Raw genomic sequence first — 13,269 nt, 5'->3', positions numbered from 1 at the left:
GGAAACAAAAAAAAAATCCTATTTATTCTATTACTAATTTTATGATCGAGATTTAGAAATGTAGGTAGTAACTAGAAGGAGTGAGGAACACATGAAAACAATGAGAATGAGTAACTTTAAATTCCAACAATGTGATTGTATGCTTTATGGAACTCACACACACACATATATATACACTGAAACATTATTCCCATTTCTTATTCCCACATATAACAAGCAAATACAAAAGGTTGCATAAACCTTATTCTCACTGAAACATTCAGAAAAAAAGAAACACACAATAAACCATCAATGGTTTCCAACCCTTCACTTCTTCTTTAGCTTTGCCAACTTTAACACAACTGCCACATAAATATCATCCATTGTATCTTCCACCCATCTGAAGTAAGCATGTCTCCAATTCTTCTTGAGCAATAAAACACCAATAACCCCCCAAAATCCAGTTGCAAGGCCAACTGCAACAACAAAGTAGAACAACACTTTTTCCACCTTATCTTTTTTGTCATCTTTATCTTCATTTCCTCTGCTTCTAGTCACCTCAATGGATTCATCACCAGGACACTTATTTGGTAGTTCATGACCACAGAGATATGGGTTGTCAGCATAAACAGATGAGTTATAAGTTAAGAACTGGTTAGCTTGGGGAACTGGTCCTGAAAAGTTATTGTGAGCCAAGTTTATATGGCTCAATGAAGTTAAAGAGGGCATGCTGTTTGGAATGCTGCCTGAAAGTTGGTTATGAGAAACATCAAAAGATTCCAGTGATTTCATGTCCCCTATCATCTCAGGGATCTCTCCTTCCAAGTGATTGTATGATAGATTCAAGAAATGCAACCCGTTGAGCAAAGTTATTCCATTGGGAATAGATCCAACTAATTTGTTTTCTGACAAGTCCATGTTTACTACAAGCTTCAAGATTTTGATGTAGTCATCTTCTCTACCTTTAATAATTTGTTTGACATCCTCTTTAGACCATTCAGGTTCAGGAGCCTCTGCAGTAGAAGCAGTAGGAGCCTCTGAGATTGGGGAAATATTGAGATTTGACTCGGAGTTGCGCAACACCATTCCTGTAAGATTGCCAAGGCACAAAGGTATTGAACCTTCCAAAATATTGCGGGAAAGGTCTAAAATTTTCAATGATGATAGTTGGCATATTTGTGATGGAATACTACCAGTCAGCATGTTTTGTCGCATTCGAAGAATCTGTAGTGAAGGAAAGGTGTTTGCAATCCATGATGGTATATTCCCTGAAAGTTGATTCTCACCAAGATCCAAAATTAACAAATTCTCCAAAGCATTTATAGACATAGGAAGCCTCTGCTGAAGATTGTTATTGTTTAAATGTAACCATATTAACGAGGAAATGTTCCAAAATGAACTTGGAAAGACACCTGATAGTTTGTTGGATGATAGATTTATTTCTTCCCAATATCCAGTATCCATCCAACAATTAGGAATTTCACCTGATAATTTGTTCTTTGAAAGGTCAAGAGTATAGAGTGGAGTTTGACATAAGGAGTTTGGTATTGAACCATTTATTAGGTTACTTCCAAGAAACAATTCTCTCAAATTGGGCATTATATTTCCTATGTTTTTAGGAAGGGAACCATTGATATGGTTATATGACAGATTCAAAAACCGTAGATGAGGCATTATTGAAGACCATTCCTTTCCCACAAAAATTATTCCATCCAAATTGTTCGAAGAAAGATCTAAAACTGTTAATCCCACAAGTTTATCAAAATCATTTGGAATGTTCCCATGTAGTTTGTTTCCAGAAATGATCAGGAAATTCAAATCACTCAGTTGACAAAGACTTTGAGGAATGGTGCCATTCAAATGGTTATTTGAAAGATCAAGCTCTTGTAAATTCACAAGTTCTCCAATACTTTGAGGAATGATGCCATTCAAATAGTTATTTGAAAGATCAAGCCATTGCAAATTTACAAGTTTTGCAATAGTATTATCAAAAGAACCATATAGTTTTCCATCAAATGTATTGTTATAATGATCTAGTTTTTTCAACTCTCCTGGAGAAAATGAGTTGAGGCCATAGAAAAAGTTTGATGCAAGGTTAAGTTGCACTAGATTTTCAAGTTGTCCAAACCAAGCGGGTAAGCTACCTCTAAACTCATTATAACTCAAATCTAATTCCTTTAAATCATAGGTAATGCACCCAAATAATTTAGAGTCTCCTATTTGTTCTACTCGGAGTATGTTGCTTGCAAAATTTAAGAACCTTAGCTGACATAAGTTTGTTAAAATTGAGGATAAAGAACATTCCATGTGAGTGAGGTGATTTTGTGAAAGATCAAGGTGGACAAGTTTCTTGAACTCAACAAACCAACATGGAACTGAAGTCAAATGGTTGCGAGAGAAGTCAAGAAATTCAATGGAAGTCAGGTTTCTAATGGCTTTCGGAATTGGACCAACAAGGGCATTTAAAGAAAGATCAAGATGCACTAGTTTCTTAAAGTTACAAAACCATGATGGGATAGTAGTGAATTTGTTTCCATTAAGGTTGAGGGATTCAATGGAAGTCAGGTTTTTTATGGCTTCTGGAAATGGATCACTAAGTTCATTACTTGAAAGATCAAGGTTGACAAGTCTATTGAACTCACCAAACCATGATGGAAACAATGTCAATTTGTTGTAAGAAAGATCAAGGGATTCAATGGAAGTCATATTGCTCAATGATGGAACGTAATTAAGATTATTTTGAGATAGATCAAGTAATTGAAGTGAAAGAGCAATATTAGTGTGATTAACAAGAGGAATGATCATGTCCGAAACTTGACAACCAGCCAAGTAAAACCGTAACAAGGAAGGAAGCATGTTGAGTACCTGCAACAAATTGTGTATGCCACCAAGGTTAACACCACTTAGATCAAGGTGTTCTAGTAACCCGAGTTTAGAAATCCAGTTGATGTCATTGCTATTTAAACTTTGATTAGCATGGATACCATAATTATAGCCGAGATCAAGATGAGTGAGGTTAGTGAGGTTTCCGAGATTGGTGGGAATCTTTCCACCAAAGTTAGCCTCGGAAAGAGAAAGATAAGTAAGACTCCTCATAGAACCAATAGAGATGGGTATTGGACTGCCACGGAAGTCATTATCACTCAAGTCCAAATAACTCAAATATTCCAATTCCGACAGAGATGGATCCACGTTTGAAGCTGATAAGAACAAGAGTCTTTCATATCTGTAACACTTGAAGGATTCATCTTGTGTCACTAATCTCCAACATGGATTGGAGAGATCAAGCTTGACAACATGAGCAGTAACATCGTGACATGTTATGTGTTCCCATTGGCAACAATGATTGCCTTCCCATGAGGAAAGCCTATTGGATGGGTCATGGAGTGATGCTTTGAAATTGAGAAGAGCATCCCTCTCTCTTTGAATGCATGGCAATGGCATGCTTGAATTATTAGCACTCATGCATATTTCACCAAACAAGAAAAGAACCGCAAATGCAGCACTAATCAGGTATCTTACCATGTTTGTGGTAAGGAATAAGTGAATTTTATTGGTTGATAGGTATGACTTAACTTGGAGAACTAATATATATATATAGTTTCACTTACAAGCACCATGGGTTTCGTGGAACCATGCAAGCATTAACTAGTAGTTGGAATCAAATATCAAGCTTTGACAATATCAAACCAAACATTAAATAAAATAAAAAATACATTATTTCAAACAAAATTTGTGGGCATGATAATTCTAAAAGGGGATAATGCATTCTATTGTTTTTCAATCAAAGTTTTACACGTCACAAGTGTGCTTGGTTGGAAGTGTGGCAATGAGTCAACTCATAAAGACAATATGGGGGTATAATCAAGGAGAAAAAACATTACAAAGAAATAATAGATTTGAATTCTAGAAATATTTAAAATTGTCACATAGGATTGCATAATCAAAGTTATAAAGAAGATATATATATATATATAAAATAAAATAAATTGAATTGAATTTTAAAACTACAGATTAAAAGAATAGGTTTTATAGGAAAGAGTAGATTAATGGATTTTAAGGTAAAATTTGAATTTAAAAGTAGAAGTGAAATTATTTTTTTAATAAAAAGTAAAGTGTGTAATGTATTTAAAATTTTAAGACTTAAACTATTTTTTGAAGTTTCTTTTAATAAATTAAATTATTTTTTAAAGTTTCTTTTAATAAATACAAATGCAGCATTTGGAATGCTATATCATGCTTTTGGTTGATAGCTTTCACTTTCACTTTGAGAACTAATATATAAGCTAAAAACCAATTTCATTTACGTGCTAGTAGGGGTGAGGAGTACATATCGGTTCATTTAGTTTGATGTGAATACTGTTGGGTTTGAATATGGTTAGGTCTGATCGAGTATTAGACTGAGTTTGATTTTAATAATTAGTCTGATTAATATTTAAGGTTAGATATGAGATAAGTATAACTCGACTCGTACCTACCTTATGATTACTCATTTATCATGTTTGTATGTTATTTTTTCAATTATATAAAGAGTAATGAGATTTCTTTGGTAGATATATCACTTATTATCTAATTTTTTTCTATTATATGTACATGATTAACAATATATATACCTATATTATTTTATATGAGATTATATATATATATATAATAATGGATAATATTAAAAAGATTTTATCTAAAATGAGTATGCATTATATTTAATCAGATCTATAGCGATGTTTAAGTTCGAGTTCATATGCTGACTCAGTCAATATTTAAAATCGAATTAACTTTGGATCTATGGTTGATTCTGGATTCGAAAAATGATCTGATCAATATTTATGATCAATTAAAAGATAAACCTTATCCAACTTAACTCTCCGATGTACACCCCTACGTGAGAGGAACATGATAATGAATTTCGTGGAAGCAAGCATCAAGTTGAAATCAAATATCAAGTGAAGCTCCTAATACCATTAAATTCTTTGGTGGAAATAACTTTACATAGCTTCAGTGTTTGGGTCAATGAGTCAATAAGTGGACTCAGCCATGAAGGAAAAAAGGGGTTACAAATGGACAAATTCCTAAAACAAACAACATTGTAGGAAATTGCTCTAAAGAAATAAATTAGCGTAAAAGACTTTGAAACGTAGAAAAAGAGTTAGTCATGATGTCTGTCATCTGTATGGGTATAGCATCGACAAGATTGGAATAAGTTAAAGTTTGTCCTTACCTGACTATAAATGTCGGTCAAGTCAGTTTTTTGAACATAAAGCTCATCTGATGATGTGATCAACTTTTAAACCCAAACTTAGATCTGATTAAATATAATATATATTCGTCTTAGATATGAATATGTAATTTAACATATAAAATGATATCACAGAAATGACTAACAATAACAAAACCATGGAATGAATGAAGAGAAACAATGTTGTTCACTTTGAATGCCACAAACGAAGACACCTTCCATAAAATGAAAAAGAGTGACACAATGAATCCCTTCTTTCTTCAAGGAAATGTGTCAGCTTTTGAGTTAGATGCAAATAACATTAGTATTATTTTACAAATTTAACACTCGATTTGCGAGTTGATTTTTAGAAGATAAATGTTTGAGAGCAATCAAATACAAAACACTACAAACGACCCCAACATGTGCATGATAGATTCTATACCAGTCTTCCTTTATGTTTAAGACTTTTATTTGAAATAATAATGCTATTCAACACCTTAAAAATCAGTTGCGGGTAAATAAAGGAAGTATGAAAACCAACAAAACATTGATCTAGTGATGTACAGTCCTACTATATTCCCAATGTCGAAAGTTTAATTTATATGAGAGACATTTGCTGAAAAGGACAACCTCGAATCCTAAAGAAATTAGTGTACGAAAGTTAAAGACGGATTATTGAAATAAAAAGTATCTATTAAAACTAGCTTACCCACTCATTAATAAGCGTAAAATTCACTTCTACCGTTCTAAAATTTGCCTTCTGGAAACAGTTTCTATTCCTGCACCAGGATTAAGAATAAGCCTAGCAATGGTAAACACAAACAATTCATACTGCAACATGTTTAAACCAAAAGAACCAGAATCATACCATTAAAACATATACATCTCACATTTTATAGAAGGGTTAAGCCATCTTATAAAGCTTATACATCTCATCTTTCATTTTCAGGAAAACTGAAAAGAAAGCATTTACACTGAAAAACAATAAACTCCTGACAATTTCATCTGATACCAAAATTCCCCTTCAAGATGTCATATTTTTAACAGCGAGATCGAAGTAGAGCATACAGTGCCGAGGAATATCTTAAGATTATTACAGAGGAGCAGCTAAAGACAGCTTCACTGAGTCTGAGCCTCAAATCCAATCTCCTGGTTAGATTTTGTGGTGACACTTTTTTGTGTTTATGTCTTCCTTGTTCCACACCATCCTTCTTTTTCCTCACTATGCTTACTTTGATATAATCAGCTAAGGAAACAGCTACTACTGTTCCACCACCACCTCGGAAGCCAGGAAGTGAGACTTTACCGCTGGATTCGTAGAGAGTCACCAATACTGTTCACAGGATAATCTGTGACCCTATCCTATTTATTCTATTACTAATTTAATGATTGAGATTCAGAAATGTAGTAAACTAGAATGAGATAGGAAAACATGAAAACAATGAGAATGGGTGACTTTAAATTCAAACAATGTGATTGCATGCTTTATGCAATTCTCATATATGTATATATATTACATATAAGATAGTTAGATAGCATACTGAAACATTATTCACACTTCTTATTCCCACATATAACAAGGAAGCAAATACAAAAGGTTGCATAAACCTTACTCCCACTGAAATATTCAGAAAAAAAGAGACAAAAATGAAAGACAGAGTCAACCAACAACATGGTTTTCAACCATCCACTTCTTCTTTAGCTTTGCCAATTTTATCACAACTGCCACATAAATATCATCCACTGCATCTTCAACCCATCTGAAGTAAGCATGTCTCCAACTCTTCTTGATCAATAAAACACCAATAGCCCCCCAAAATCCAGTTGCAAGGCCAACTGCAACAACAAAGTAGAACAACACTTTTTCCTCCTTATCTTTTTTGTCATCTTTATCTTCATTTCCTCTGCTTCTAGTCACTTTAGTAGATTCATCACCAGGACACTTATTCGGTAATTCATGACCACAGAGATATGGGTTGTCAGCATAAACAGATGAGTCATAAGTTAGAAACTGATTAACTTGGGGAACTGGTCCTGAAAAGTTATTGTGTGCCAAGTTTATATGGCTCAATGAAGTTAAAGAGGGCATACTGTTTGGAATGCTGCCTGAAAGTTGGTTATGAGAGACATCAAAAGATTCCAGTGATTTCATGTCCCCTATCATCTCAGGGATCTCTCCTTCCAAGTGATTGTATGATAGATTCAAGAAATGCAACCCGTTGAGCAAAGTTATTCCATTGGGAATAGATCCAACCAATTTGTTTTCTGACAAGTCCATGTTTACTACAAGCTTCAAGATTTTGATGTAGTCATCTTCTCTTCCTTTAATAATTTGTTTGACATCTTCTTTAGACCATTCAGGTTCAGGAGCATCTGCAATAGAAGCAACAGGAGCCTCTGAGATTGGGGAAACAGGAGCCTCTACGATTGAGGAAACATTGAGATTTGAGTCGGAGTTGCTCAACATCATTCCTGTAAGATTGCCTAGGCACAAAGGTATTGAACCTTCCAAATTGTTGCGAGAAAGGTCTAAAATTTTCAACGATTCTAGTTGGCATAGTTGTGAAGGAATGCTGCCCCTCAAGTTGTTTTGTCGCAGTCTAAGAATATGTAGTGAAGGAAATGTATTTGAAATCCATGATGGTATATGCCCTGAAAGTTGATTCTCACCTAGATCCAAAATTAACAAATTCTCCAAAGCATTTATAGACATAGGAAGCTTCTGTTGAAGACTGTTATTGTTTAAATGTAACCATATTAATGAGGAAATGTTCCAAAATGAACTTGGAAAGACACCTGATAGTTTGTTGGATGATAGATTTATTTCTTCCCAATATCCAGTATCCATCCAACAATTAGGAATTTCACCTGATAATTTGTTCTTTGAAAGGTCAAGAATGGACAGTTCAGTTTGACACAAGGAGTTTGGTATTGAACCATTTATTAGGTTACTTCCAAGAAACAAGTGCTCCAAATTGGGCATTATATTTCCAATATTTTTTGGAAGCGAACCATTAATATGGTTATAGGAGAGATTCAAAGACAGCAAATGAGGCATTATTGAAGACCATTCTTTTCTCAAAGAAATTATTCCATCCAAAATGTTTGAAGAAAGATCTAAAACTGTTAATCCCACAAGTTTATCAAAATCATTTGGAATGTTCCCATGTAGTTTGTTTCCAGAAATGATTAGGGAATTCAAATCACTAAGTTGACAAAGACTTTGAGGAATGGTGCCATTCAAATGATTATTTGACAGGTCAAGCTCTTGTAAATGTACAAGTTCTCCTATGCTTTGAGGAATGATGCCACTCAAATGGTTATTTGAAAGATGAAGTTGTTTTAAATGTACAAGTTCTCCAATACTTTGAGGAATGGTTCCATTCAAATGGTTATTTGAAAGATCAAGCTCTTGTAAATTCACAAGTTCTCCAATACTTTGAGGAATGATGCCATTCAAATAGTTATTTGAAAGATCAAGCCTTTGCAAATTTACAAGTTTTGCAATACTATCGTGAAAAGAACCATCTAGTTTTCCATCAAATGTATTGTTATATTGATCTAATTTTTTCAACTCTAACTGTTTTCCTAGAGAATAGGGGATGAGGCCATAGAAAAAATTTGATGCAAGATTGAGGTACTCAAGATTTTCAAGTCGCCCAACCCAAGTTGGTAATCTACCTCTGAAATCATTATGACTCAAATCCAGTTCCTTTAAATCAAAGGTAATGCACCAAGATAACTCAGAGTCTCCTATTTGTTCTCTTCGAAGCTTGTTGCTTGAGAAATTTAAGAATCTTAGCTGACACAAGTCTGCTAAAATTGAGGGTAGAGAACATTCCATATGAGTGAGGTGATTTTGTGAAAGGTCAAGGTGGACAAGTTTCTTGAACTCAACAAACCAACATGGAACTGAAGTCAACCCGTTGAAAGACAAGTCAAGAAATTCAATGGAAGTCATGTTTCTAATGGCTTCTTGAATTGGACCACTAAGTTCATTCTTCGAAAGATCAAGATGTACAAGTTTGTTGAGCTCACCCAACCATGACGGGACCAATGTGAAATTAGTTTTAGAAAGATATAGGGATTCCAAGGAAGTCATGTTCCTCAAAACATCAGGGAATGGACCATGAAGGCCATTTTCTGAGATATCAAGATACTTAAGTTTCTGAAAATAACTTAACCATGATGGAACTAAATCAAGAAAGTTGGAAAAAAGATCAACATGCACAAGAGATGTCATATTTTGGAAAGCATCCAGAACTGGACTTGTAAGTTCATTGTACGAAATATCAAGGAATTGAGGAGCAATATTAGTGTGATTAACAATGGGAAGGAGCAAGTTGAAAAGTTGACAATCCCTCAAATAAATACGTAACAAGGAAGGAAGCATGTTAAGTACCTGCAACAAATTGTGTATGCCACCAAGTTCAACACCACTTAGGTCAAGGTGTTGTAGTGATTGAAGCCCAAAGACCCAGTTAACGACATTGCTATTTAAACTTTGATTAGCATTGATACCATAATTATAGCTGAGATCAAGATGAGTGAGGTTAGTGAGGTTTCCGAGAGTGTTGGGAATCCTTCCACCAAAGTTAGCCATAGAGAGAGAAAGATAAGTAAGACTCCTCATAGAACCAATGAAGATGGGTATTGGACTGCCACTGAAGTCATTACCACTCAAGTCCAAATAACTCAAATATTCCAATTCCGACAAAGATCGATCCAAATTTTGAGCTGATAAAATTGAGTAGTTTCCATAACTGTCACACTGGATGAGTTCACCTTGTTTCGTTAATCTCCAACATGGATTGAAGAGATCAAGCTTTACAACATGAGCAGTAACATTGTTACAACCTATGCCTTCCCATTGGCAACAAAAATTGCCTTCCCAAGAGGAAAGCCTATTGGTTGGGTCATGGAGTGATGCTTTGAAATTGAGAAGAGCATCCCTCTCTCTTCGAATGCATGGCAATGGCATGCTTGAATTATTAGCACTCATGCATATTTCACCAAACAGGAAAAGAACTGCAAATGCAGCACTAAACAGGTATCTTACCATGTTTGGGGTAAGGAATAAGTGAATGCTATTGGCTTATGCATATAACTTAACTTGGAGAACTAATATATATATATATATATATATATATATATATATATATATATATATATATATATATATATATATATATATATATATATATATATATATATATATATATATTAGTTCTCCAAGTTAAGTTATATGCATAAGCCAATAGCATTCACTTATTCCTTACCCCAAACATGGTAAGATACCTGTTTAGTGCTGCATTTGCAGTTCTTTTCCTGTTTGGTGAAATATGCATGAGTGCTAATAATTCAAGCATGCCATTGCCATGCATTCGAAGAGAGAGGGATGCTCTTCTCAATTTCAAAGCATCACTCCATGACCCAACCAATAGGCTTTCCTCTTGGGAAGGCAATTTTTGTTGCCAATGGGAAGGCATAGGTTGTAACAATGTTACTGCTCATGTTGTAAAGCTTGATCTCTTCAATCCATGTTGGAGATTAACGAAACAAGGTGAACTCATCCAGTGTGACAGTTATGGAAACTACTCAATTTTATCAGCTCAAAATTTGGATCGATCTTTGTCGGAATTGGAATATTTGAGTTATTTGGACTTGAGTGGTAATGACTTCAGTGGCAGTCCAATACCCATCTTCATTGGTTCTATGAGGAGTCTTACTTATCTTTCTCTCTCTATGGCTAACTTTGGTGGAAGGATTCCCAACACTCTCGGAAACCTCACTAACCTCACTCATCTTGATCTCAGCTATAATTATGGTATCAATGCTAATCAAAGTTTAAATAGCAATGTCGTTAACTGGGTCTTTGGGCTTCAATCACTACAACACCTTGACCTAAGTGGTGTTGAACTTGGTGGCATACACAATTTGTTGCAGGTACTTAACATGCTTCCTTCCTTGTTACGTATTTATTTGAGGGATTGTCAACTTTTCAACTTGCTCCTTCCCATTGTTAATCACACTAATATTGCTCCTCAATTCCTTGATATTTCGTACAATGAACTTACAAGTCCAGTTCTGGATGCTTTCCAAAATATGACATCTCTTGTGCATGTTGATCTTTTTTCCAACTTTCTTGATTTAGTTCCATCATGGTTAAGTTATTTTCAGAAACTTAAGTATCTTGATATCTCAGAAAATGGCCTTCATGGTCCATTCCCTGATGTTTTGAGGAACATGACTTCCTTGGAATCCCTATATCTTTCTAAAACTAATTTCACATTGGTCCCGTCATGGTTGGGTGAGCTCAACAAACTTGTACATCTTGATCTTTCGAAGAATGAACTTAGTGGTCCAATTCAAGAAGCCATTAGAAACATGACTTCCATTGAATTTCTTGACTTGTCTTTCAACGGGTTGACTTCAGTTCCATGTTGGTTTGTTGAGTTCAAGAAACTTGTCCACCTTGACCTTTCACAAAATCACCTCACTCATATGGAATGTTCTCTACCCTCAATTTTAGCAGACTTGTGTCAGCTAAGATTCTTAAATTTCTCAAGCAACAAGCTTCGAAGAGAACAAATAGGAGACTCTGAGTTATCTTGGTGCATTACCTTTGATTTAAAGGAACTGGATTTGAGTCATAATGATTTCAGAGGTAGATTACCAACTTGGGTTGGGCGACTTGAAAATCTTGAGTACCTCAATCTTGCATCAAATTTTTTCTATGGCCTCATCCCCTATTCTCTAGGAAAACAGTTAGAGTTGAAAAAATTAGATCAATATAACAATACATTTGATGGAAAACTAGATGGTTCTTTTCACGATAGTATTGCAAAACTTGTAAATTTGCAAAGGCTTGATCTTTCAAATAACTATTTGAATGGCATCATTCCTCAAAGTATTGGAGAACTTGTGAATTTACAAGAGCTTGATCTTTCAAATAACCATTTGAATGGAACCATTCCTCAAAGTATTGGAGAACTTGTACATTTAAAACAACTTCATCTTTCAAATAACCATTTGAGTGGCATCATTCCTCAAAGCATGTCCAAATTTTATTTAGGATGTGATCTTCATTTATCATGCCTTTGCTTCCTTCATTGTACTGCACTCCTTGATTACTATATATATCACTAGTTTTCACTAATTCTGAAACTAATTTGTGAATTTTGTTCCTTCTCAGTGTTAAGAACTCTAACAAGCTAGGAATGTGGCATCCTAGAGCTGCTACTTACTGGTTCATGGTGAACATGTTCTACTCAATCCTCATTGAGATAGTATTAGTGATTATCATTTTCTTAAGCAAAAACAAATGGCTATTATCTTCTTGGTCTAACTATGGTTGTAACTTTGTAAATAGTACTGAATATTTGCTACGGCTTCTTGAAAAGTACTTTGAAGTTATTGAACTTCACATATTAATCTCTGCAATCTAACAACTTTTGTTTGCATTGTATCATTTGGTCTACTTACCGAAATTGATAACATTTGAGATTATGCAGAATTATACACAAAAGATACATTTTTAGCTCTCTCTTTAGTCCTATGTCTCTAATCCTTAGGAGTCTTTCTCCACTAGCAGGTTTTTTCGGAAAACTTCATTTATTCTGATGTGGATGGCAGACAGACCTATATTTCTTGGTTTCAATAGGACTCCTTAGTAGCAATGTTGCTTAGTGCTTTTTTAAGTGGTGAGCAGCTAATATCCAAAGAATAAATTAAGAGGGCACTCTACCTTGTGAACCTGGCTGGCATGCACTATTTGCATGTCCCTTTTGAATAACATTTAATTGTATCCTACTAAGGATAAGGACTGAATTTGAGAGACACGTATACATTATATGTGATTGGAAAATTTGAATTGAAAGGCATATCCCATGATCTTACAAATGATCCAAAACTACTTAAATTATGGAGATCAAAATCAACAAAAATAATTTTAGAAACTAAAACAAACTCTAGCTATAAGTAAACACCTTCTTTAAGCCTTTTATTATACATATAATGATAGAAAAGTAACATATGACAGGAATGGTTTTATTATATTATATGTCATTTTCTCA

General features: G+C 34.4%; 3 protein-coding genes and 1 long non-coding RNA gene across 4 annotated transcripts; 2 read left to right on the top strand and 2 right to left on the bottom strand.

Annotated features, from left to right (window-relative positions):
* LOC109344774 (receptor-like protein 12) lies at positions 307-3,504 on the bottom strand. The gene is made up of 2 exons (XM_019583524.1): positions 2,627-3,504; positions 307-2,485 (listed from the first exon to the last, which is right to left on the bottom strand). Exons 1-2 carry the CDS (start codon positions 3,502-3,504, stop codon positions 307-309), a joined length of 3,057 nt encoding a protein of 1,018 aa, XP_019439069.1.
* LOC109346789 lies at positions 6,247-6,522 on the top strand. The gene is made up of 2 exons (XR_002107557.1): positions 6,247-6,346; positions 6,441-6,522. It is a non-coding gene; the product is annotated as an uncharacterized LOC109346789 (long non-coding RNA).
* Positions 6,855-10,256, bottom strand: LOC109344773 (probably inactive leucine-rich repeat receptor-like protein kinase At2g25790). Its single transcript, XM_019583522.1, has one exon. It carries the CDS (start codon positions 10,254-10,256, stop codon positions 6,855-6,857), a length of 3,402 nt encoding a protein of 1,133 aa, XP_019439067.1.
* LOC109344772 (leucine-rich repeat receptor-like protein kinase PXC2) lies at positions 10,408-12,883 on the top strand. The gene is made up of 3 exons (XM_019583521.1): positions 10,408-12,252; positions 12,390-12,450; positions 12,830-12,883. The coding sequence occupies exons 1-3, from the start codon at positions 10,481-10,483 to the stop codon at positions 12,881-12,883; spliced, it is 1,887 nt and encodes a 628-aa protein (XP_019439066.1). The 5' UTR covers positions 10,408-10,480.

This window comes from Lupinus angustifolius, chromosome LG04, assembly GCF_001865875.1.
Source record: "Lupinus angustifolius cultivar Tanjil chromosome LG04, LupAngTanjil_v1.0, whole genome shotgun sequence".
Taxonomy (NCBI): Eukaryota; Viridiplantae; Streptophyta; class Magnoliopsida; order Fabales; family Fabaceae; genus Lupinus; species Lupinus angustifolius.
This window is presented reverse-complemented; position numbering and strand designations above follow the sequence as displayed.

Bases quoted from the DNA above. Each gene is read 5' to 3' on its own strand.
- LOC109344774 (XM_019583524.1), bottom strand. From the start codon at position 3,504: ATGGTAAGATACCTGATTAGTGCTGCATTTGCGGTTCTTTTCTTGTTT. The intron at 2,486-2,626 runs GTTTGGTGAGTT...TATCCCATCATG, and splicing joins TTGACATTGTTTCCATCATG to GTTTTGTAACTTTAAGAAAC.
- LOC109344773 (XM_019583522.1), bottom strand. From the start codon at position 10,256: ATGGTAAGATACCTGTTTAGTGCTGCATTTGCAGTTCTTTTCCTGTTT.
- LOC109344772 (XM_019583521.1), top strand. From the start codon at position 10,481: ATGGTAAGATACCTGTTTAGTGCTGCATTTGCAGTTCTTTTCCTGTTT. The intron at 12,253-12,389 runs GTCCAAATTTTA...GTTCCTTCTCAG, and splicing joins GGCATCATTCCTCAAAGCAT to TGTTAAGAACTCTAACAAGC. The intron at 12,451-12,829 runs GTGAACATGTTC...TGTGGATGGCAG, and splicing joins CTGCTACTTACTGGTTCATG to ACAGACCTATATTTCTTGGT.